The sequence below is a fragment of the Fistularia commersonii genome, chromosome 2 (genome assembly GCF_037954325.1).
Source record: "Fistularia commersonii isolate RoL2024-O1a breed Wild chromosome 2, RoL_Fcom_v1.0, whole genome shotgun sequence".
NCBI classification, from domain to species: domain Eukaryota; kingdom Metazoa; phylum Chordata; class Actinopteri; order Syngnathiformes; family Fistulariidae; genus Fistularia; species Fistularia commersonii.
Genome location: NC_141285.1, coordinates 7,815,152 through 7,840,073, shown reverse-complemented (window position 1 = coordinate 7,840,073; position 24,922 = coordinate 7,815,152). Strand labels below are relative to the sequence as shown.

The window sequence follows — 24,922 nt, the reverse complement described above, 5'->3', positions numbered from 1 at the left end:
TGTATGACACTGCACTGTCTGCTTACCTGCATGTTGATATTGTGTCAATCTAAGCATACACTGCACATTGTCTGAATTAGGTCTTGACACTGTATGTGTGTGCACACGTGTGAGTGTGTGTGTAGATAAAGTAAAGAACAAAGTAGAGAACAGACGGATTGCAAGAAATGAATTAAGAGGAGTCACTGTTATGTCTGTCTGTATGTATCTGTGCTTGAATTGTTTATAAGTGTGTTGATTAGTGTTTCCTATTTGCTCTTCAGGTGTCTCCATGTGAAAAGTGCCGCTGTGAGCCAAGTGGGGAGGTGCTGTGTTCTGTGTCAGCCTGCCCTCAGACAGAATGTGTGGACCCGGAGTATGAGCCAGATCAGTGCTGTCCCATCTGCAAGAGTGGTGAGTGGAGAGCTATTTCTTTAACAACGCTACTGTGAGGTTTTTTCTTTAGGGCACCTGAAAAGCATGGAGGGCTCAAGTGATTATCTCAGCATCATTGGGGTTTTAAAATTACTAATGATATATGAATAAATAATTACAGCCAAGGGAGAAAGAGGGAGAAAAAAGAAAGATTAAGAGAGACAGAGAGAGGGAGAGAGAAAAGATACTTAATAGTAGTTAGACACTGACAAACGCACGCACGCACGCGCGCACGCACACAAGCAAACGCTTAACTGCAAACTGCCTCTGATGTCTGTAGTAACGCTTGACAAAGGTTCAGTAGGCTAAAATGACCAGAACCAGCCTGGTGCGAGGATGGGGTGACTGCCTTCAGCAGAACAGCAAATAGCTACTGTGAAACTCTTTTTATATCACTGATTGCATACATTACAACTGATTATTTTGCTCTTTCAGCTCATTTTTTTATGAATACAAAGAGCCCTCTGCTTACCAACAGCTAGGTTTAGACTGTATCATCATATTTTTATAACCAATTGTATACAGTCGTCAGTAGGTAGGGTTAAATTACAGATATACAAACTATTGATGTGTGACAGCAAAGACTATAAATGGCAATAAAACCCACACATACAACCCACCACCTGTCTTTTTTCTCAAATGATAGTGCTACTTGACATCACTGAAGTTCAACCATCCTACACAATCTGATATACTTTTTTATGGATAAAACTAGAGAACAGCTGCCTCAGACTGGACCTTCCCCATGTGAAATTATGAAAATATCTGTATTCTACATAAAAGGTATTTATAGGTTGACAGCCCTTTTAATGGCTCTGTTGTTTCTCTGTAATGATTCCAGATAGAACTGATAATTCTAGTTCCAGTACATCATTAAAAGGAGAAATCATCTGATGATGCATATCGAATGTAAGGATATTCATCTTATATTAATGACTGTATTTAAGTTATTCAACAAAAAGAAGCCTTTCTTAATTAATTTATGAATCAAGAACAAAATCATTTGTTAACAATGCAGAGTTGGATATCATATTTGAATCCCCACAATATTGAATGCCATGTCAGGCTCCCAATCTGAAGTACTTCAATACAGGTGTACCAAGCTGAAAATATGTATACCAGCTGCTAATTATCATTACTAAATGAAATTAAGAAATACTTAAGAAATACATCCATATTTGTTTTTCCCCAATATCTGCCAATGATTTTCAAATTTGCATCCTGTAATTACACAGAAAAATTCAAGTCCTGTCTCAAGGTCTGTGACTTCTCACTTGCATGTATTGGCAGCCGGTGGCCTCAAGGTACTCCATTTACACATAGCAGAATGTATTTTGTAACTTGAAGAAGCAAAGAACCAGATGAAATTTCATTTCTTGGAAAGAATGTAAGCCGAGCAATAATGGGGCCTGAACTTCTGCCAAAGTGAGTTAAGACTAACATTGGTTCCAATAAATTTCAGGTAGTGTTTAGAATAAGACACTTTGTTTAGACAGTTTACATTTGTGTTCATTTAGTCACAGATAGTAAGCCAAATGCACATATTCTAATCTGCACCTAACACAGAATAAACAAAAGAAATTTACCCTTGTGTATTTTCTGTAAAAGTACAATTATCATTTAAATCATGCTCATACTGTGTCATATTGATGAATCATTAACTCTAGCTTGTAAATGGTGACTCTGTTCTTAAAACTGCTGAACTATCTGAGGTAAAGTAAATATCACGTTGCCATTATTCGCAAGATCTTGATGAAACCGGTCTTTGGATCATTAACAATTATAGGTAATGAAATGGGTCATCACTGTTGCTATGCATGTAAATTTTAAGTTCAGATAAATGTCTGACACAGCTCTGCAAACAATTTTTGCTTCAGCAGAAAGTTTTATTTTGATGTAATTTGAAATTTTAATATCTCAAACTAAATAACATGGAACCTTGTTTTGCCTAATGGTTGGTGTTTGGTCTTTTGAGAGGTTTGTGTATAGTTTGCCACCCTAGGCTGTCTGCACTTTATGTATCCTCCTTTTTGTTTAATGTAAAATGAAAAAATGTCTTTACTAATTGAAAACCAAGGGGAAAGGTCTTATGTCATTTTAGTTGTTGGTTGAAAATAGTCAATTCTTTACAGATTTTATTGTATTTTTCATGTAGTATTTCTGGTGATTTCAAAGTCAAGATTTGACGATTCTTGAGTAATGTCAGGTACTGGAGAAAATTGCTGATCTGAAGTAGAATACATATTTTAAAAGGTCTATTTTTCTGCATCCTATACTGCCCCCAAAGACCTGGCACTCTCCAGCATTTTAGGGGACAGGTTACCCTGACTGTGTGAAGGTGATGGCTGGCTCACTTTAAGTCACATTAAACATGATTCATGACGGTTAAGTATATGCGCCAATTCTAGACCTGAATAACAAAAAAGCTTTGATGTTCAGAGTAGAACTGAATACAGTTGAACACTTTCAAAAGCAACTAACATTTTCATTAAGAGAATTTAAGGCTTTTGTTTATTTGGTGTGAGGTTTGTTTGGCAACACCAGCATAAGAGACTGCACTCCAGTACAATCAGGTAATAATGAAAATAACTTTATTGTTGAGTGCTTTATCTGAATTATTACATCGAATTGTTTTGCTGAAATAAATTAATTTTACTTCGTTAAAAAATATTTTCTATTTATATGTGAAATGCAATTCTCTCTAGAATTACTAATTTGAATTATTAATACAAATATTGAGCAGAAATTATATCAGTATGAGTAGCAGTATTGCATCCATATTGGTAATGCAGTGTTTTAATATTGTTTGTGTCATGAATAATGTTAAGACTCATTAAGAAAAAACAAGGGTCTCTCTTTGAGCTAAAAGCACTCACTCAATATAATGCTGAAAAAAACAGTTCAGTTTGAGTTAAAAATAACTTAAAATTTTGTTGTGAGGTCAAGACCTTTGGATTTCCATACACTGCTGGAATTTATGGAAATGGAACCTGAAAAAACAAGTCCTGACAATTCCATCCCATTGATTAGATTCATATAATACACTTTCCTGATTTAATTTATCTGAGGGCAAAGCTTGTCTCTATCACAGCAGTATAAAGTAAGTTCTGCATAACGGAATGGATTGTTAAATATAATTTTTGTCCCTAAAGTTATATTTGGTGAACTGTAGGTGTTACAAATATTCACACATGACAATTGAAATTGTCTTTGTATTCAGGTAAAAAGTTATGTTGTGCAGAGATCGAATACAGGTTAATTTCCTCTCTCCCTAAAGTGTTGTAACCCTAATTTTGTGACTTGAGGCAGTGAGGCAGTAATAGTATTACCAGGCTGCTAATAAATGCACGGAATATAATCTGATTTAGGTGATTTGCATTAATTTACTGCAAAAATAATTGAATATTTATTGTAACTTCCATATCAATTCATATTTAATAGATCATGGCCTCAATTTCATCCAATCCAGAATTTGCAAATTACAGGCAGGGTGCATTCACAGCATAGTAGGTGCTGGACCTGAACAATAAGGAAAAACAAAAAAACACAACAGCATCATTTAAATCTCAATCAATCCATCCATCTTCTGCAACCCTGCACACAGGGTCACGGGGAATGCTGAAGCCTATCCCAGCTGTCATCGGGCAAGAGGCGGGGTACACCCTGGACTGGTCGCTCGTCAATCGCAGGGCCACATATATTGACAAACAGCCATTCACCCACTCACTTATACATTTATTCATTTTTTTTTCCAATTAACCTGCATGTTTTTGGATTGTGGGAGTAAACCGGAGAACCCCGAGTAAACCCACGTAGACACAGGGAGAACATGCAAACTCCACACAGGAAGGTCCCCTGGTCGGAATGGAACCAGGGTCCTTTGCACTGCGCAATCGTGCAGCCTTCCAGTCAAGACCTATCGGTGAATTCTTTAATTCAGAAGACGAAGCTGAGATATTTGGGCACATTTGGGTGCTGCAATAAGACCAAATCATTTTTTTACATTTATATTTATAGAATGGGAGACAATCTTTCATTCAATCATTTTGTAAAAGTCTTTTTCGTGTCTGACCAATGCTTCCTTTATTTCAAGAAAAAATTCAAGTCTAGTTGCAACAAGGATATTTCGACAAGAATGCATTATGACCTGGATGACTGAGAACCTCCACAGTCATAATCACTAGTATTGTATAAAACATGCATATTTTCCTGTCCTTTACCACTTTGATTTTGGTGGCCATTACTTCTATGAAATGATAATTATTTAGTAAGGATTCTTACGTCATTTTGTTTTCAATTATCCTGTGGAGTGTGTCAAGGCTGCCCGCTCTCCAATTTAGTTTCACTTGTGCTCAACTACTCTCCTCATTTATCCTCCAAAGTTGTGCTGGGAAAATGACATATACGCTTTATATCTTATTAAAATCTGGAAGAATCATATTCTTCACATCGTGCTGACACAATCTTAGATGCTATCAGTAATGTATCTCTAACAAGAGATGTAATAATAACAATAATACATAAGATTTGTATAGCGCTTTTCATGATACTCAAAGACGCTTTACAAGTGAAAAAAAGAAGACACAGGACATACACACAATTATTGGGAAAAGGCTGTAGATGTAGTATTCTCTGCATTCAACTCACAGATATCAGTGTGCGTCCCCCTTCCTCGTGCCTATAAGTTTGAAGCACCTGCAACATTTAACAAAAATGACAGACTTGGAAAGTGTCTAGTTATGTATACCAAAAACCATGATTAATCTTACCGAAAAAGGATAACAGGTTCCTAATCCTCTGCATGCACCGTAGGATTGTTTTATTTGATGCGAATTTAGGCTTTGAGAATCACATCTTCTTCTTCTTCTTCTTCTTCTTTCGGCTTTTCCCGTCAGGGGTCCCCACAGCAAATCAACTTTCTCCATCTAACCCTATTCTCTGTATCTTCCTCTCTCACACCAACTACCTTCATATCCTTTCTCATTATGTCCATAAATCTTCTCTTTGGTCTTCCTCGAGACCTCTTGCCTGGCTGCTCCAATTCCAGCATCCGTCTACCAATATATTCACTATCCCTCCTCTGTACATGAACGAACCATCTCAGTCTGGCTTCTCTGACCTTCTCTCCAAAACATCGAACATGTGCTGTTCCTCTGATAGACTCATTCCTGATCCTATCCATCCCGGTCACTCCCAAAGAGAACCTCAACAACTTCATCTCTGCAACCTCTAGTTCTGCCTGCTGTCTTTTGGTCATTGTAACAGTTTCTAGTCCATACATCATTGCTGGTCTCACCACTGTCTTGTACACCTTTCCTTTTATTCTGGCTGAAAGTCTTCTATCACATAGTACCCCTGACACTTTTCTCCACCCATTCCAACCTGCTTGAACCCGTCTCTTCACCTCTTTTCCACACTCTCCGTTGCTCTGGACTGTTGACCCTAAGTACCTGAAATCCTCCAGCTTCTTGATCTCCACTCCCTGCAGCCTCACCGTTCCACCCGAGTTCCTCTCATTCACATACATATATTCTGTCTTGCTCTGACTAACTCTCATTCCTCTCCTTTCCAGAGCATACCTCCACCTCTCTAGATTTTCCTCTACCTGTTTCTGCTCTCACTACAGTCATCCGCAAACATCATGGTTCATGGGGATTCCTGTCTAACCTCATCTGTCAGCCTATCCATCACCATTGCGAACAAGAAGGGGCCCAGAGCTGATCCCTGATGGAGTCCCACCTCCACCTTGAACTTCTCTGTTACCCCTACAGCACACCGTACCAGTGTCTCACAGCTAGCATACATGTCCTGCACCAGTCTAACATACTTCTCTGCCACTCCAGACTTCCTCATACAATACCAGAGCTCCTCTCTTGGCACCCTGTCATACGCCTTTTCTAGGTCTACAAAAACACAATGCAGCTCCCTCTGGCCTTCTCTGTACTTTTCTATTAGCATTCTCAACGCAAATACTGCATCTGTAGTACTCTTTCTAGGCATGAAGCCATACTGCTGTTCACAAATGCTGACTTCTGCTCTCAGTCTGGTTTCCATTACTCTTTCCCATAACTTCATTGTATGGCTCATCAACTTTATCCCTCTATAGTTGCCACAATTCTGCACATTCCCTTTATTCTTAAAAATAGGCACCATCACACTTTGTCTCCATTCGTCAGGCATCTTCTCACTCTCTAAGATCCTGTTGAATAATCTAGTCAGAAAATCTACCGCTGCCTCTCCTAGACACTTCCACACCTCCATGGGTATATCATCAGGACCAACTGCCTTTCCACTCTTCATCCTCTTTGATGCCTGCCTCACTTCACTTCTACTAATTTGTGCTAATTTGTGGTCTACAATAGTCACCTCTTCTACCCTTGCCTCTCTTTCATTTTCCCCATTCATCAGCTCTTCAAAGTACTCTTTCCATCTTCCCATCATTCTTCTAGCATCTGTCAATACATTTCCCTCTCTGTCCTTAATCACCCGGACCTGTTGTACATCCTTTCCATCTTTATCTCTCTGTTTCGCCAACATGTAAAGATCATTGTCACCCTCCTTACTATCCAACTGAGCATACAAGTCATCATCAGCCCTTTGTTTTGCCTTTGCTACCTCTATCTTTACCTATCGCCGCATCTCCCTGAACTCCTGTCTGTTCTCTTCAGTCCTCTCAGTATCCCACTTCTTCTTTGCTAACTGCTTTCTCTGTATATACTCCTGCACTTCCTCATTCAACCACCAAGTCTCCTTTTCTACTTTCCTTCCAGATGACAAACCAAGTACTCTTCTACCTATCTCCCTGATAACACTAGCTGTTGTTGTCCAATCATCTGGAAGCTCACCCTGACCACCCAGACCCTTTCTCAACTCCTCCCTGAAAACCATGCAACACTCCTCCCTTTTCAGCTTCCACCACTTTGTCCTCTGCTCTGCCCTTGTCCTCGTCATCTTCCTTGTCACCAGAGTCCTCCTACAAACCACCACCCTATGCTGTCTGGCTACACTCTCGCCTACAACTACTTTGCAGTCACTGATCTCTTTCAGGTTAGCTCATCTATACAAGATGTAGTCTGCCTGCATGCTCCTACCTTGGCTCTTATAAGTTACCCTATGATCCTGTTTTTTCTGGAAGAAGGTGTTCACTAAAGCCATTTCCATCCTTTTTGCAAAATCTACCGCCATCTGTCCCTCTGCATTCCTATCCTGGATACCAAATCTGCACATCACTTCTTCATCCCCTCTATTGCCTTCACCAACATGTCCATTGAAGTCTGCACCAATTACCACTCTCTCATTTCTGGGAATATTCTGCATCACTTCATCCAACTCATTCCAGAACTTCTCCTTCTCTTCAGATTCACATCCCACCTGTGGGGCATAGCCACTAACAACATTGAGCATCACACCTTCAATTTCCAATTTCAGACTCATAAGTCTATCTGACATTCTTTTCACCTCTAGGACGTTCCTTACGAACTCCTCCTTCAAGATAACCCCTACTCCATTTCTCTTCTTGTCAGTACCATAATAGTACAACTTACAGCCTGCTCCTAAGCTTCTACCCTTACTACCTTTCCACCTGGTCTCCTGGACACACAGTATATCCACCTTCCTTCTCTGCATCATGTCCACCAACTCTCTACCTTTTCCTGTCATAGTCCCAATATTCAAAGTCCCTACTCTCAGTCCCAGACTCTTTCCTTTCCTCCTCTCTCTCTGCTTCCGAACACGCACTCCTCCTCTTCTTCTTGTTCTTGTTCTTCGACCCACATCACAAATGCTTTGCATTGTGTTTTACCATCTTCAGAACATCTCAGCAATAATGTCAATTTTGACTTTTAAAGACAAGCTAAAACACAGTCTTATCTCATTATGCCTGGATTACGACAAGAGCCTGGACCAAAAAACTATTGATCAACTCCACTGAGTACAGAATTCAGCTGCTAGGCTTTTAAAGAGAACACAAACACATATTTGCAACAGTCCTGATTAATGTTTCCCGCTCAGTCTCCAACTATGTTTTTGAACATAATTCTATTAGAGTACTTATTTGATGTTTTCCTAGTGCGGTCTGGGCTGGTCTGCACTTTCCAATCCCTGGGCACAGGTTCAGTTCCTTTTCTAGAGCCCCAGCTAAGGGGCCTATTACAGAAGTTAGAGTGATATTTTCAAGGAATGGACTCCTTTTTTTTTTAAATATTTGTACATTGTATTCACATAATTAATCAATGGAAATTTTCTATAGTTCTTCTCAAACATTATTTTTCAAGGCCATTGCATTTTTTCAGTCGTCAGGGTAACTCAAAGAACTAGGCTCACAGGTGTGTCCTTGTGCTTTCATTATAAAAATAATGTATTCATGATATTGGTCATTCATATATTCATTCATTCTGGCAAAATTATTTTAATTTATTTACTTTGAATTAATAAATAAATTCACAGTAGAAAAGGGAACAAACAAGGATATGCTCCATACCAACATCACTAATAATAATACTTATTATTAATAATACAAATTATTGCTTATAGCATAATATTTAAATGTCCCTTCAGAAACAGTCCAGACAAACCCCCTTAATGGAATGACTTTTACTTACTCACCGCTTAAATTAATTGACAAGCTGACAAGAGGCAAATTTATGGCAGTACAACTATAATATTATGGATGTAAATGGTTTCAAGGGTCCGAACTAGACCAAGCCATGCATGGTGAGGTGGTCACACTAGGACTGCTTTTCTCTCATACATTTCACAACCTGCAGAACACTGGCCTTGCTCTTACTGTGGGTGTGAAACAATGAAACCTGCTCTGGTTAAGATGGACACAAAATAATTGCCTTTATTATCTGTTGCTCAAATAATAATTTTAACCCAAACTAGTCCAATTGGAACAATTCAGAAAATCCAGAAAGTCACAATGCTGACCGAGGGCAGTGCTCCCTCTTCAAAACATCAAATTGCTATTTTCCCATTAACTCTACCTATGTTGTGGGTTCTTGACACGTTGTCAATGAGATTTGTGTAAATATCTCTCAATGATGATCCTTTTGGTATTGATGTAAAGTGTTTCTTGAATCTATTTCCTGTGCAACACCTTCATGCTTAGTTTTCATGTCCTCCAGCTTTAACAATAAATCTACCAAAAAATACACAAAGCTTGATGCCTTCTAATCCTGTGATTTATGTTTATCTGAATGAATAAAAGATGGGATGCACCAGCATTTATTTTACCATAGTATTTCAGGTTGCTTCTTGATATGGGCACAGTTAGGCCCAGAAATATTTGGACAGTGACACGAGTACTGTTATTTTAGCTGTTTATAAAAACATATTCAGGATACAATTAGATGATTAATATGGGCTTAAAGTGCAGACTCTCAGTTGTAATTTGAGAGTATTCACATCCAAATTGGAGCAAGTGTTTAGGAATTACAGCTCCTTAATATGTAGCTGCCTCTTTTTCAAGGGACCAAAAGTAATTGGACAATTGACTCAGAAGGCTGCAAAAAAATAACAAGGCTGCAAGGGGTCTTCCCTCTGTAACCTGTCATCAATTAAGCAGTTTAATGGTCTGGAGTTGATTCCAGGTGTGGTGTTTGCATTTTGAGGCTGTTGCTTGGAACACACAACATGTGGTCAAAAGAGCTCTTAATGGAGATGAAACAGACCATGCTGAGACTGAAAAAAGAAGAAATCCATCACAGAGATAGCAGACATGTTAAGAATGGCCAAATCAACATTGTTACGTTCGGAGAAAAAAGAGTGCAGCAGTGAGCTCGGGAACTCAAAAAGGCGTGGGAGTCCATGGAAGAAAACAGTGGTGGATGATCGCAGAATCCTTTCCATGGTGAAGAAAAACCCCTTTACAACATCCACTCAAGTAAAGAACACTCTCCAGGAAGTATGTGTGTCTGTATCCAAGTCTACCATAAAGAGAAGACTTCATGAGAGTAAATACAAAGGATTCCCCACAAAGTGCAAATCATTAATCAGTTTCAAAAATAGAAAGGTCAGAACTGACTTTGCCATAAAACACCTGAGGAAGCCAGCCCAGTTCTGGTACAGCATTCTGTGGACTGAGACTAACATCAGCCTGTATCAGAATGATGGGAAGAAGAAAGTTTGGAGAAGAATCGTAACAATTCACGATCCAAAGCATACCACATCTTCTGTAAAACATGGTGGAGGCAGCGTGATGGCATGGGCATGCATGACTTCAAATGGCAATGGGTCACTTGTGTTTATTGATGATGTGACAAAAGACAGAAGCAGCCAGATGAATTCTGAAGTGGATAGGGATATATTGTCTGCTCAAATTCAGCTAAATACAGCAAAGTTGATTGGACGGCATGTCACAGTACAGATGGACCATGATCCAAAACATATTGCAAAAGCAACCAAGGAGTATTTTTAAAGCAAAGAAGTGGAATATTCTGCAATGGCCAAGTCAATCACCAGATCTCAACCCAATCGAGCATGGCAAAGACAAAACTTCAGGCAGAAACACCCACAAACAAGCAACAACTGAAGACAGCTGCAGTAAAGGCCCGGCAAAGTATCATAAAGGAGTAAACCCAGGTTTTGGTGACGTCCATGGGTTCCAGACTTCAAGCAGTCATTACCCGCAAAGGATTCTCAACAAAATATTGAACAGTAACATTTTACTTTGGGTTATGTTTATTTGTCCAATTACTTTTGAGCCCCTGAAATGAGCGTTTGTATAAAAATAGCTACAATTCCTACATGTTTAATCATATATTTTTGTTCAACCCTTTGAATTCAACCTTAAAGTCTGCACTTCAATTCCGTTGTAATTCTGTCATTTCAAATCCAATGTGGTGGCATTCAGAGCCCAAATCATGAAGATTGTGTCAATGTCCAAATATTGCTGGGCCCAACTATACATTGTGCTTACATTTACAGAAACATGATGAATTGTAATTTTCAAGTTGTGATTACTTAGACTTTGTACTATGCTGTTGTTCCAAGGTGAAATCAAGTTTTTGCAAAACAGGTGTTGCACAGAATTATGTGGTAACTTACTAACAGCTAAAACAAAGCCAACCAAGTTGCATGGATAACAGAAAGAAAAAATAGATAGTTGATGGTTGTTTAATAATCCAATCTGAGTAAAAGGTGAGATATGAATATATTGTTCTGTGATGTGACAAATCCCATCAATTAAATCATCTCTATGGTTTCTGACCATTGGAACAAAAAGGAAAAAAAAAAAATTTACTCAGTCTTAGAGGACCAAGGACGGAGCAGTCTCAAGGCTTTATTTACACACAGAAACTTGTTCTAGTTTGCATTTTGAATGAAATGTATGAAATCTATTTTCCATGCAACTTTTACATTCACACTAAGAATCTTAAAGGAAATCAATCTATTGGAACAGATCAGACTTTGATGTAATGCTTTCTCACCCTCAAATGAAAAGCTAGATTGATAATTTTCCATCTGTTTGTTGTTTCTTAATTACATCATTTAAGCTGGGGGGCAGTGACTACATTTTCATTTTTGGTTCTTTTTTTTAATTCTATTTGGAAAATGGATACAATCCATTTTTGTCACATTTTGGGCATTTCATGTTATTCTTTTCTTAATTCCTATATAAACAAATTGGTTATCGATGTTAAGTGGTTTGACGGAAAAAAAGGTGTAATAATGATAAGCTCCTCATGAAGGGTTCAAGCTAGCATTGTCTGTTATATCTTCATAGTCTGTTTTTACAAACATTGTGGAGTGTATCTATATCCCAGTAAATGAACCATACCCACAAAACAGTGACAGGGGGTCCGGGGAGGCAGTGCCTGTGATAAAAATGTTATAATTGTATGATTCCAATCATTAGGATTATTTTTATTGTCACTATCACTGACTTAGTGTATTTTCCTGCTCAAATAAGGTGGAAAAGCGCTAAGTGCTCAGGCAATCCCTCACAGACTGGGTTGAGCTGATAATTTTCTTACTCATATTGAGTACATGCATTTGATCTCTCTGTATGTCTCCAATGTAATGTTTGAACACTCTTTGTACCTCTGCCTCACTGAACGGGGCATGTGTTAGCACACAAGCTTGTTCTGCTAAATATGTACCTTACCTATGTGTGTGTAAAGAATGCTGATAAGGGATATAAAACAACCAGACGACAATGTGCAATTGACTATCGGCCTGAATGAAAGGAAAGATGTACAAGACAGTGGTGAGACCAGCGATGATGTATGGCCTAGAAACTGTTACAATGACAAAAAAACAGGAGGGAGAACTAGAGATCGCAGAGATGAAGATGTTGAGGTTCTCTTTGGGAGTGACGAGGATGGATAGGATCAGGAATGAGTCTATCAGAGGAACAGCACATGTTAGACATTTTGGAGAGAAGGTCAGAGAAGCCAGACTGAGAGGGTTCATGTACGAAGGAGGGATAGAGAATATATTGGTAGACGGATGCTGGAATTGGAGCAGCCAGGCAAGAGGTCTCGAGGAAGACCAAACAGAAGATTTATGGACTTAATGAGAGAGGATATGAAGGTAGTTGGTGTGAGAGAGGAGCATACAGAGAATAGGGTTAGATGGAGAAAGTTGATTTGCTGTGGCGCCCCCTGAAGGGAAAAGCAGAAAGAAGGAGATGATAGCAAATCTGACTTTGAAAGAGTCAGTTGAACAGCCATGAACCTCACCGCACGTCACTGCCACAAAGTTGATTTGTGAACTTATATACTATAAATGCTTTCACAAGCTTTCACTTCTTTTTATTGCAGCTTCATAAGGACTTTTTCTTCAGTTATGCATTGCTACATGCTTTAACATTCTCTGTTGATAACTGTTTATTGTCCATTAATCTTTTTTTTTTCCTTTTATTGCAAGCCCAGAAATATGTCTCTTTACACAAGTTAGCAACAACTTTGGATCAAAATAACCTTTGAATAGCAGCATATTTATTCAAGATGTCAAGAAACAATATCTTTAACAGAGGTCATCACACCCCAGATGTAATGCCTGATTATGGACAACAAAGAACTACATGATTTTCACCTATCTTAGCCAAAACAACATCTTTTCCTGAACCATGTAAACCTCAACAGAGCTATTGGCCTAGTAAAAAGGCCAATGGCATGCTAAAATCTGTTGTCTTGTAGATAAATGAAAACATTACAGTGAAAATCGACTGTGCCTGGTTGTGGATGTGTGCATTTTATGTGTTATGAAGCTTTGCTTTCAGTTTGTTATTTGTGGAACTGCTAGTCAAAGATCCTTTAGTTTTAGAGCCCTGGCTCATCTGAGAAAGTATTCTGTAGCTCAGAGTCGATTATCTGAAGTCATCTCCAATGACTACAGACAACATGTCCTAGATCTTGTCTCCTTGTTTTCTTGCATGATTGTAATGCATCATGACACATTAGCAACATTGCTTCCTTCAGCAAAAAGAATGATGAGTTGTGATACATCAGACTTGGAAACTTAAATCTGCGCAGCCTGTCTGTGTCATAAACAAGCAATCTACATGTAGAATAAATATTTTTGATTGTGACAAGAAGTAGGGTATTCTATGGCAAAAAGCCCTGAAGGGTGAGCCAGTTGTGTGACAGCATTGCTAATGTCATTTCACAGTTAGAATAGGTCTTCATTCTATGTGGACATGGGATCTTTTGGCTTTTCCCTTCAGGGGTCGCCACTGCGAATGAACCTTCTCCAGCTAACCCTATTCTCTGTGTCCTCCTCTCTCACACTAATTAACTTCATATCCTCTCTCACTACATCCATAAATCCTCTTTTTGGTCTTCCTCTAGACCTCCTGCCTGTCAGCCCCAATTTCAGCATCCGTCTACCAATATATTCACTATCCCTCGAACCATCTCAGTCTGGCTTCCCTGATGCTGGAACCTATTCCAATTGCCATTGGGCAAGAGGCGGGGTACACCCTGGACTGGCCACCAGCTGATCACAGGGCCACATATTGAGACAAACAACAGTTCACTCTCTCATACACACATCGGGGCATTTTTCCCCATTTATTCCAATTGAACTTTTGCATGTTTTTGGACATGGAAGAAATCCATGCAGACACTGGGAGAACATACAAAAGGCAAACACAAAGGCAAGAATCGAACCAGGGTCCTTCATGCTGTGAGGAGCCACCATGCTGCCTAGAACATGGTGCCTCTACAAATGAGTTTGGAGTCTCTATTTGTGTTGTAAAACTTGGAATAGGAAATCTACATCTAAATGTTTTACTTTCACCATCTCTGACCTGCATGGTGATTTCACACCATGTTGTCGATCATGTATTTGAATTAAAACCTCCAGCTCATTACAATGAGAGGTCTGGTGCAATTTGAAAGTGAATTTTTACTGTGTCTTGTCTTCACTCCAGCATAATCTTTCAATTCTTTATTTTTTTCACCAGGGTATATCTCTTACCTCCCAGGCCCCTCTCCGTGAGAAATGTTAATGAAAAACACATTTTACAGAGATTTACGCTGTAATCAAAAGAGGTGTTTATTACTTCTATAATTAAAAAGTCATATGTCAGGAGTGGTATATTTGAGAGGAGACCATAGCCAAGAGTCTTCCACTGTCTAGGCCCTAGACAGTGCAATTGCTCTCAAAAGACATAGACACATATAACTGCATGCAAAAAACAAATGTATTGCCCCAAAAACATGTTCTTTCCTTACTATTTATGTCAAAATTAAAAAAAGCTCAATGACTAAAAAGTGTTAAGTGAATGCAATATCTAAGCAAAAGATCATTATAAAAGAATCAAAGTTTTTCAGTATAAAAAGAACCAGTTTTATTGTTAGTCTAAAAAAAGAGAAGATTGTTCTAACTTGAAAGTATGTCACTTTAATTGGAAAAATAATCAACAGACCAAAAGCTGTGATGACTGGGTTTTTGTCACAGAAATTATTTTGATATTTTCAAGCTCAACATGTTCTTCATTGTTTTTCTTTTTTTTTTTTTTTTATTAACAAGGCGAAGGGTTGTGGCTAATTAATGTGTTTGGTAGTTTTGACAAGCAAAAAATTTGTGCCCTCTCAAATGTTCCATGTCTTTCTATTTCCAAAAAATGTTTTCTTGTGAAGGTAGACTTATTTTTGTCATTGAATCAGTTGCTGTTTGGCCCTGTTTTAGTGCGAGGATGTCATCCTTGACCCTATTGTATGACATCAATTATGTCATGAACCAACCTGCGTCACAACACTACCCTGAGTAATTGCACAGTCTCTGGTTTTTGTTTTGGTTGGACCGTGCATTCCTAGAAAAGCCATGGCAATGGCAGTCAGCCTCTTCTCCAGTGTCATGGTTGCTTGGACATAAATCTACACTGTTCCATAATAAACAAGATTTGTGATCCAAAGACTGACAGTTTCTGGCTGTGACTTTATTGGTTGTTAGAGATTTTTGCATACAATCTTCTGCAATGATCCGTCTGCTTCAACTTCTTGTACAGGAGGCTGTCTTTTTCATGTAACCCTGTGGCGTTGCTCACAGACAATATAAATTTGTTTAAATAGTGGTAAAGACCAACATCTTCACTCATCAGTAGTTAACCAGAAGTGCACTTTCATGATGTAATAATTCACATGTCATTAGTGACTATCAAACATTACATTTTCAAGGAGTGCTAGGTTATCAGTGCTCATTATATGTTTTTCTGACAAAGGTCTGAAAATTTTGGCCTAACTTTGCCCCCCAGGCAAAACATTGGTAGTCAGGGAATGCAGCTACCGCTATTAATATTTGCCTGCTGTAATGTTGGTGAAGACTCGTTGAGCTTTTTTTCCCCCTTTTTGCTGTTCATCCTGTTTTTATATATGCACATATTGAGAGTGTTTTCTGTGAATTTTGGGTAGCACTCCATATCCCCCCTGTGAAATGCCCTGTGGATTTGCCGATCTACATCTGCAGGCACATCAGTCTAGTTACAATGCGGCACGTGGGATGTAGCAGACTGAAACGGGTGTGCATCTGTATTCAAACATGCCACCAAATCCATGGGCTCAATCAGCCAACAAGGATTTTTAGCCTGAGACAGGCTCAGTTCATATTAACATCCATCCATCAATCTTCTGCCGCTTATCCTGCACTCATGGTCGCAGGGGATGCTGGAGCTCAGCTGTCATTGTATGAGAGGCAGGATACACCTTGGACTGGTTGCCAGTCAATCGCGGGGCCACAAATATAGACAAACAATAATTCACTCACTCATTCATTAATTTTTCCAATAAACCTGCATGTTTTTGGACTGTGGGAGGAAACCGGAGAACCCGGAGGAAACCCACACAGACATGGGGAGAACATTCAAACTCCACACAGACAGGTCCCCTTGTCTGAATCAGACCAAGGGTCCTTCCTGCTTGTGAGTCAGCACCACCGTGCCGCCCTCATATAAATAGTTGTATGATGTATTATGTTTGTCTCGGGGAGTTTCGTAAAATCTGGAGAAAAGCTGAGTAAACATTGTGTAGCATTTATTTCATCACTAGGTGTTGTGTTTGGGTAAATATTTATTGCTTTACTTGGAATCACTCTCCTGTTGGGAATTATGTTTGATGTCTTTTCTATGAATAATCTAATGGGTTTTTTTGTTGTTGATTTTAATGCTCATGTATTTTTACATCTATCTGCTATTGCTAGATTCTGCTGGGTTTTTTTTTCATGAGTCCAAAAAAAATGTTGTTTTTTTTCCCAATACTTATCCCCTCTCTTAGCTCCAATCAGAGCTAGTCTCAAAGTGAGTCATTCTTTAAATTTGTTGATTCTAAGGGTCAATTGATTCAATAAATTTTAATATTAGTGGATACAATCAATCTGTTTGGTTTCGTTCAGAGTATATAGAAAAAAAAGGTTTAAATATGAAATTGAACACACATTCTTTATTTTGTCTGTGTCTCGTACCATAAATTAGAATTGTCTTGCTCATACCACAATTTACAATAATGCTAAATGAATAGAATGTACTTGTAAAGTGGTGGTGTGCTGTCTCTAAATTGGACCACCAATCGCAATTCCACCTCAATAACAAAAAACACATCCGTGGTAATTAGACTAACTGGTTCTGGTCAGTATTTGCACATGAACAAAATTCTAATCCTACCTTTGAAACATTAGGCAGTACCCGCTTACCTCATTGCCATCTATCTTTCTTTTCTTCTCCGTTTACTACTCATCACAAACTTTGGCTTGTTTAGTTTTTTTCTATTTTCTATTTCTATTTTCTATATTTTTCTATTTTACTCTGGCTTGAGTGATAGACATTTTTACATCCACTGGTTTACTAGTTCAGCTGGTTGTCCTAGTTCCCCCTCTAGCCTGAATATAAGAAATATAAATGCTAACGTATGAGCTGCGACCTTCACTGCAAACCTAGCAAGTTATGATTATGAATTAAAATTGTGGAAGAAGGCATCCACCCATTCATCCATTACGTATTGCTTATCCAAGATTTAGGGTCGTGGGAGATACTGGAGCCTATCTCAGCTACCATTGGGTGAGAGGCGGAGTACACCCTGGACTGGTCGCCAGTCAGTTGCAGGGCTTGAAGAAGGCAATCCAGCCTAAATATTCCGATTCTAATTATTTCAATTCACACAGATGTCAGTAGCAATCATATCACAAAGTGACAATATGTGTTGATGTGTTTTTTTCTTTTGTTGGGATTTTGCCATTTTAAATTTCAGGGTTTTTCCTCTTCAGGTGAAAAATTTTACCAACACAAGGGACAGCATTCCCGTGAAAAGATCTTCTCTTTCAATGAACACACAGGCAGGTTAGCAATAATGGTGAGCAGATGAGTGAGTCATATTTTTAGCACTCTATATTGGCTTCACAGAAGATAATTTATTTTAGGTATTTGTGATTCACATCAGGCAAAAATGTGGTTGGTTTAACAAGTTTCGATCACACTGAATGCTTGTGCTTGATTGCTTTATTCTAAGATTTTAGCCTTTCGAACTTTTGCACTTTTATGAAGGCGTTTTATAAACTTCAACTGCCGCTTAAGCTTAAAGTGTACTGACTAAACACACCAAATTGACATTGAAGGATAATGTCTATTTTTGTTGACATCAACTGAAAGGGTTGTTTGAATATCAGCTGCAGACTTCATCTGACAGTCAGCTGCTTACCAAGTGAGATGGGGGCTTTTACACCATGATTGTGTCATAAAGGTGTTCTAAGATTGAGTCTGGATAGGATTGAGCAGTTGAACAAGTATTTCAACATTTGTTTTGGCCTTGGGAGGCCTTGTGTTTCTTACTGCCCTTTGGACTCTTTTTTTTTTATTCTGAGTTAATTTCACACTAGACTAGAGACCATTCAGTTAATGAATAAGAAGTAAAACATAGCTACATGGGGAATACTTTTTAGATAATTGGAAAATACATTAACCAAACATAAGCAGAGATAAATGATAGCTCACTCTAAATGGCACAACTCATCCTATGTCAATATAACAGCTGGACATTGAATTTCACCATGTTTTATAGTTGTGGCTTTGCCAGGAGCCTTGGCTTAAATGACAAGAATCATTGATTGTCAGGTCCCATCTCCCATGATCGTGCAACACTCGACACAAGGCAAAAACCATTGCAATAAAATTCAAATAATGTGAAGTAAAGTGATCAGAGGGTCCCAGGGAGTTCTTTCTCAGGTGCTGTTTGTCTTGTCCACAGATGTTGTTTGATGTTCAGACAGATGCTGGGACCTCTAGGATCTGGGTTCCATCTGAAGTTTCACATCAAAGCCCACCTAGCTAATGGGAAAGGTGCTAAATACTCATCCGTGTAATGTCATGGCAATTAATGAAAGATAAGATAAGAAAGATAAGAAAGTTGAACAAACAAGTTGAAGGTTTCAAAAAAGGGATCTTCAAAAAAGTGACAAAAAAAGAGATTCAACAATTTATTCCAGCTGTGAGGATGTTTTACCTTAACAGGTCTTCTCCCGTTCACCTTCTTCATTATTGATTTAAGTCACAGCAAAGTATTTCAGTGCTTCATAAGTTCATCAATTATGCACAGGCATTATCTTGGTCTATTCAGGCATGCAGAGTCAGTGCTTATGGCAGAGCATCCTGTCTCAGATGTGTTATTCGGCTGGTATGCAACGAGACATTTGGGGAAGAGCCAGGGGAGGAAGATGAAAGTGAGAGGTATCGCTAACGTCCACCTTAGACAGTTGTTCATGAATATCAAAGAACATCTGTAAGCAGGTTCTCATAGTTTATATTCATTATCTTAAAGCACTGGAACACATCACAATCAAATGTCTTTGTACCCTCTGAAGTTGCTGTGCATCATTCACCCTGTTGTGAGGTTTATCTGAACAATGTTGATAAAGAAAATTAAATAAAACTCTAGCTGAGTATTTTTAGCTTGGCAGTAAGGTTCCTCTTACTTTGAAGGATAGAAAATCCAAAGTTGGTTGTAAATCCTTAATCAAGTCTGTACTTGCTTAGGAAAAAAATTGCAGGAAGAGCCTCCTAAGCACTTCGGAAGCAGCCATGTTCCTCTTGTCATTGCTGTCTTTACTCAGGGTATCACCTTGGCTACGCATGAGGAAACAAGGAATGTCCTTCAAGACTCGAACACTATGGACACCAGCACTGCCAATCTCAGAATGTTCAATTGATGAACATTCTGAATGTTAGCCAGAATCACTTCAAATACGGCAACACTAGACATAGTAACTTGGTTGCCAAGAGTGGTAGAGGCTTTGAATAAAGAGAAACATGATTCATCAGAGGCCTTTTAAGATGTGTCAGGTTCTTTATAGAAACCAATCAAAAAACACTAGCGTGAAATGAAGGTTGTCTGTATTGGAAATGCATGACGTTTTCCCTATTTTGATGCAGCCTTCAGCTCATCTAGAACATGAATGCTCCATTTATGAAGCCCTGTCCCCTCAAATTATGTTAATAGAGCCGTCCCATTTTTCATATTTATGTAACCAGGTGGTAAATGGTAATAATTAAATTAATAAAAAAAAAACTGTTCTGTCTTAGAATCCCTGTTTATGTGCCTGCTTAATTTTTTTGTTGGGCAGCTTATGTTTAGCAATGGTGTGATCATGCTATCACGGTATTTCGGGGTTAGAGTGAAAAGTCAGGAAGTTCAGACAAGCCTTGCTCAGACGATAGCCACAGACGGAGATGGTGAGACAATTTAATAATCCTGTAAGGCACATATGTCAAAGTCAAGGCCTGCGGGCCGAATCCGGCCCATGAAAAAAGTATCTCTACCCCCTGGGATGAAAATGATTATTATTAGAACTGGCCCGAAGGCCGCAGCCGCCTTCTGGTGTTTGAACGCACCAATACTACATTCCTCACAATGCAACGGTACCCCGTGAACTCACTGCAGCGCAGCTAGCAGGCTTTAGTTTCATACTTCATCCCAGATGTCAAATTTCAGCTACCTCCTCCCCAAAAATGGCTAAACGAAAGGTGGACGCTGAGAACAGGGGATTTCAAGCCAGGTGGGAGGCAGAGTACATGTTCACGGAGGTAAATGGCAAACCTGTGGGGAAAGTTTTGCTGCAGATGCGGATAGAAAACATGAGCCACTTTCTCAGCTGCCAGACCATGAAAGAGAGGCTCTCTACCGCTGTGTTCCCGAGTGCACAGTTTGCCGATAAACTCAACATACTTGCGGCCGACTTTGTAGCCCAAAAAAACAGGTTTGCACTGCTCCACAATCCTTTTGCAGTTGACGTGGAAAGCACACCATCAAACCTGCAAATGGAGTTGATTGTGCTCCAGTGCAATGACGCACTGAAGGAAAATATATGAGAGTGGCTGCTGCTGAGTTTGGACGTTTCATTCCCAACACAACGCCCCAGCTGTGCATTCAAGCAGCTCAGATGCTCTCTATGTTTGGCAGCACATACCTGTGTGAACGACTGTTCTCTTTGATGAAGCTAAACAAAACATCACACAGGAGCCATCTTAGTGATAAGCACCTTCACTCAATCCTGATGATTTCCTCATCTGAGAGCCAGACCAGAAACATTGATGAACTTGTACAAAAGATGAGACACCACAAAGTATCAGACTCAGCCTCAGACAAGTGATCATAACAGAGCATGAACATATTTTTATTTTTTAATTCAGTTACATTTTTACATTTTTCTCTACAAGACATGTGATTTTTCTTTGCAGAAAGTATTGTTTTGGCTGTGTGCCATAGATTTTTGTATTTTAATTCATTGTATTTTATTTATTTATATTTATTTTTCAGTTAATGGATTTATTTTTTCAGTTAATGGACTAATTGCAGATTGGAGCCATCAGAAAGAATACAACTGATTTGATTTATTTATTTTTATTTTCTTATTTTACTATTTGAAAGCAGTAATTGATATGATCATAGAGCAGCATGATATTGCATTTTCAGTTGATAATGCATGCAGTTTAATTTATGCATTTAGGTCTTGGTTCAATAGGCTATGTTCAGTCAGTTCAATATGTTTTAATAAACACTGAATTAGTTTGGCCCTCGGCTTGTAACAAATGTGTTTTTTTGGCCCTCCGTGTATTTGACTTTGACATCCCTGCTGTAAGGGGACTTATTGATACTGCAGTAAAATGGTACTGATACTGGTATTTTGGAAAAAAAAAAGTCAGAAGGGTCTTTGACAAAAAACAAATACTAGTACATTTCACACCCCAAGGCAAAGACAGGTGTAACCCATGGACAGAGCATGGCACAAAATCCAGAATTTGGTGTTTGCTGTCAAGTTCAATGAGGATTGTGATGACCTCTATATTGGAGAGACAAAAAACCTCAACATGAACGGATGGCCTGACACAGGAGAGCAACCCCGTTAGGATAGGACTTTGTGGTACACTTATACCAGAAGAACAAGGGCCACTCCTTTGAAGACAGCATTGTAATCCTGGGCACAGAAGACAGGTGGTTTGAGAGAGGAGTCTTGGAAAAACTGTTCCTGAACAGAGGAGGGGGTCTTAGACATATCTTTTTGCCCAAATACATGTGCATTCAGGTGCATGTGATTGTCCTGAGGTAGTACAGGCTATTAACAGCTGTCTGTGATTCAGGAGTCTGATGGCAGTTGGCTAGAATGAGGCAAGAGCAGGCAAGAGTATGAACATTTGGTTGCTGAGTTTGTGGGGGATGCCTGTGTTAAAGAAAAAGCTGTAATCCAGAAAGAGCACCCTGATGTTGAAGTCTTTCTAGGTGGGAGAGGGAATAATGAAGGGTGGCAGCTATTGTGCAATAGTATGCTAGTATGCAAGTATGCGTACTGCATGGGGTCGAGGGTGTCAAAGTCAAAAGACAAAGTCAAAGTCAGTTTTATTTTCAATTTCTCTGCATGTACTTAACATGCAGAAGAATCTAGATGACGTTTCTCACAATCCCATGATAAGAATGAAGTCCCAGGGTACAGACTGATGTTTGAATAGCAGCAGAATTCCTTTTTTTTCCCATTTTAGTAACACAATTATAAGTGGGCAATTGCAGCATGAAGGTTTTGAGTGCAAAGTAGCAGTGGTGCAAAAAAAGATAAGACAGTGACAATGTTTTGGTATGTTATCAAAGTCCAATGAAGACTGGGGGAGAGACATGGTGGGGCAGTTGGGGGAGAGGGAGGGTCAGCATCCTGGGGTGAAGCGGAATGCAGAAAGTGGGATGGTGGGAAGAGAGTTCAGCATTTCGACAGCTGGCCCGGAGGCTCTGGTACCTTCTCCCTGAAGGCAGGAGGCTGAACAGGCTGTGTGCTGGGTGGCTTGTGTCGCTCACAATTGAGGGCGCTTTACGGATGAGGCGGGTGGTGTGTGTGTCTTTCAGGGAGGGGAGTGGGGCACCGATGATCCTTCCAGCTGTGTTCATGACGTGCTGCAGAGCGTTTCTGTTGTAGTCCATGTAGTTCCCGCCCCAAACAGTGATACAGCTAGCCAGGACGCTCTCGATGGTGCCCTGGTAGAAGGTGTGCATGATGGGTGTGGGAGCTTTTGCTTGCTTGAGTTTGTGAAGGAAGTGGAAGTGCTTCCATGCCTTCTTCTTCAGAGATTCGGTGTTGGTGGTCCAGGAGAGGTCTTCACTGATCAACATGCCCAGGAATTTGGTGCTGCTTACTCTCTCTACAGCAGTGCCATTAATGGTCAGTGGGGAGTGCTTGGTGTGGCCTCTCTGGAAATCAACAACAATCTCCTTGGTCTTGCTGCTGTTCAGCAGGAGGTTGCACCACGAAGGTCGCCTCCTTTCTGTAGTAGGTCTCTTCATCCTTGGTGACGAAATCCATTGGAGTTGTGTCGTCCACAAACTTCATTATGTGATTGGTCGTTGTTGCGGGATTATGGTGTTGAACGCTGAGCTGAAGTCCAGGAACAGCATTCTCACATAAGAGTCTTTGGTGTCCAGGTGGGTGAGGGCTTTTTGGAGAGCTGAGCAGATTGCATCCTCTGTGGAGGGATTGGCCTGGTATGCAAACTGGTAGGGGTCTATAGTAGGTTGGAGGATGGTTCTGATGTGTGCCATGACTAGCCGTTCAAAGTACTTCATGATGATGGGGGTCAGTGCCACGGGGCGACTCATTGTAACTGGATGGAGCGGGTTTCTTTGGCATGGGTATGATGACAGTGGATTTGAAGCATGATGGGACAGCCTCAGGGAAGTGTTAAAGACATCTGCGAAGATGACCCTTAGATCCTCTGTACAGTCCTGCAGCACCCAACCAGGGATGTTGTCTGGACCTGCTGCCTTGTAGATGTTGATGGTGGAGGGTGTTCTCTTCACGCTGGCAGCAGACAGGCACAGTTTTTAACATTTTAGTATTTGGGTGCTATGATGATTGGGATGTGTCCTTACTTCTATTTCCATTATCTGGTGCTGCTATAGAGCCAAAGGTTACTTGTGCTAATGGCCATCATTCTCATATACTGCCCATGCCTATGGCCAACATGCTGTAGTGACAGTTTGGGTCCAGCTGTTCATGTGCGGGCACAGTTCATTTGGTTTTTCAGGTTTTGTTGAAATGCTCTTTTGAAGCTTGATGCACCCATAAAAATGTGTCCATGCCTCAAAATGTCAGTGGCAGAATTGACAGAGTGATGAAGAGATATATTATATTAATGAAGCACTGACAAAATGATGGGTGACGATTGCATGGCGAAATAATAGGTTGATAGCAAATCCTAACGTCAATTAGCACAACTACATATCATGCGACTGTGAATGACTTCGTGACATGCTTTGCTGAAATCGAAACACAACATGGTTTCCATTTATGTATGAAGATATTCAGGGTTTTTCCCTGAAAATGATCTCCCTCTTCACATATGTGTCTTGTACTTATGACTATGTTCTAATCACAGCTAATGATGAATCAGGTGTGACAGCAGTGATCAGATAGGGTGGTGGTCTGTTCTCTTGAAGACTCTGGCAGGCTATGCATTTCACACCCAAGCCTTCAGTAGTGCCCCATTTATCAATCCACCCCTCAGTAGCTGTTTTATGGCTATACAAACCATCTTATCGTG

The 24,922-nt window shown here is 39.7% G+C and overlaps 1 protein-coding gene across 3 annotated transcripts in view; it reads left to right on the top strand.

Moving 5' to 3' along the window:
- Positions 1–24,922, top strand: part of vwc2 (von Willebrand factor C domain containing 2) — a 48,776-nt gene that overhangs the window by 10,205 nt on the left and 13,649 nt on the right. For 2 of the 3 annotated variants that reach the window (XM_086165343.1, XM_086165350.1), the window contains one exon: positions 264–393. In XM_086165343.1, the coding sequence (XP_086021469.1) occupies positions 264–393 (130 nt within the window). Of the gene's footprint in view, positions 1–263; positions 394–14,207; positions 14,374–24,922 lie in introns of those variants that run through there. The other variant, XM_086165359.1, reaches the window with a different exon arrangement.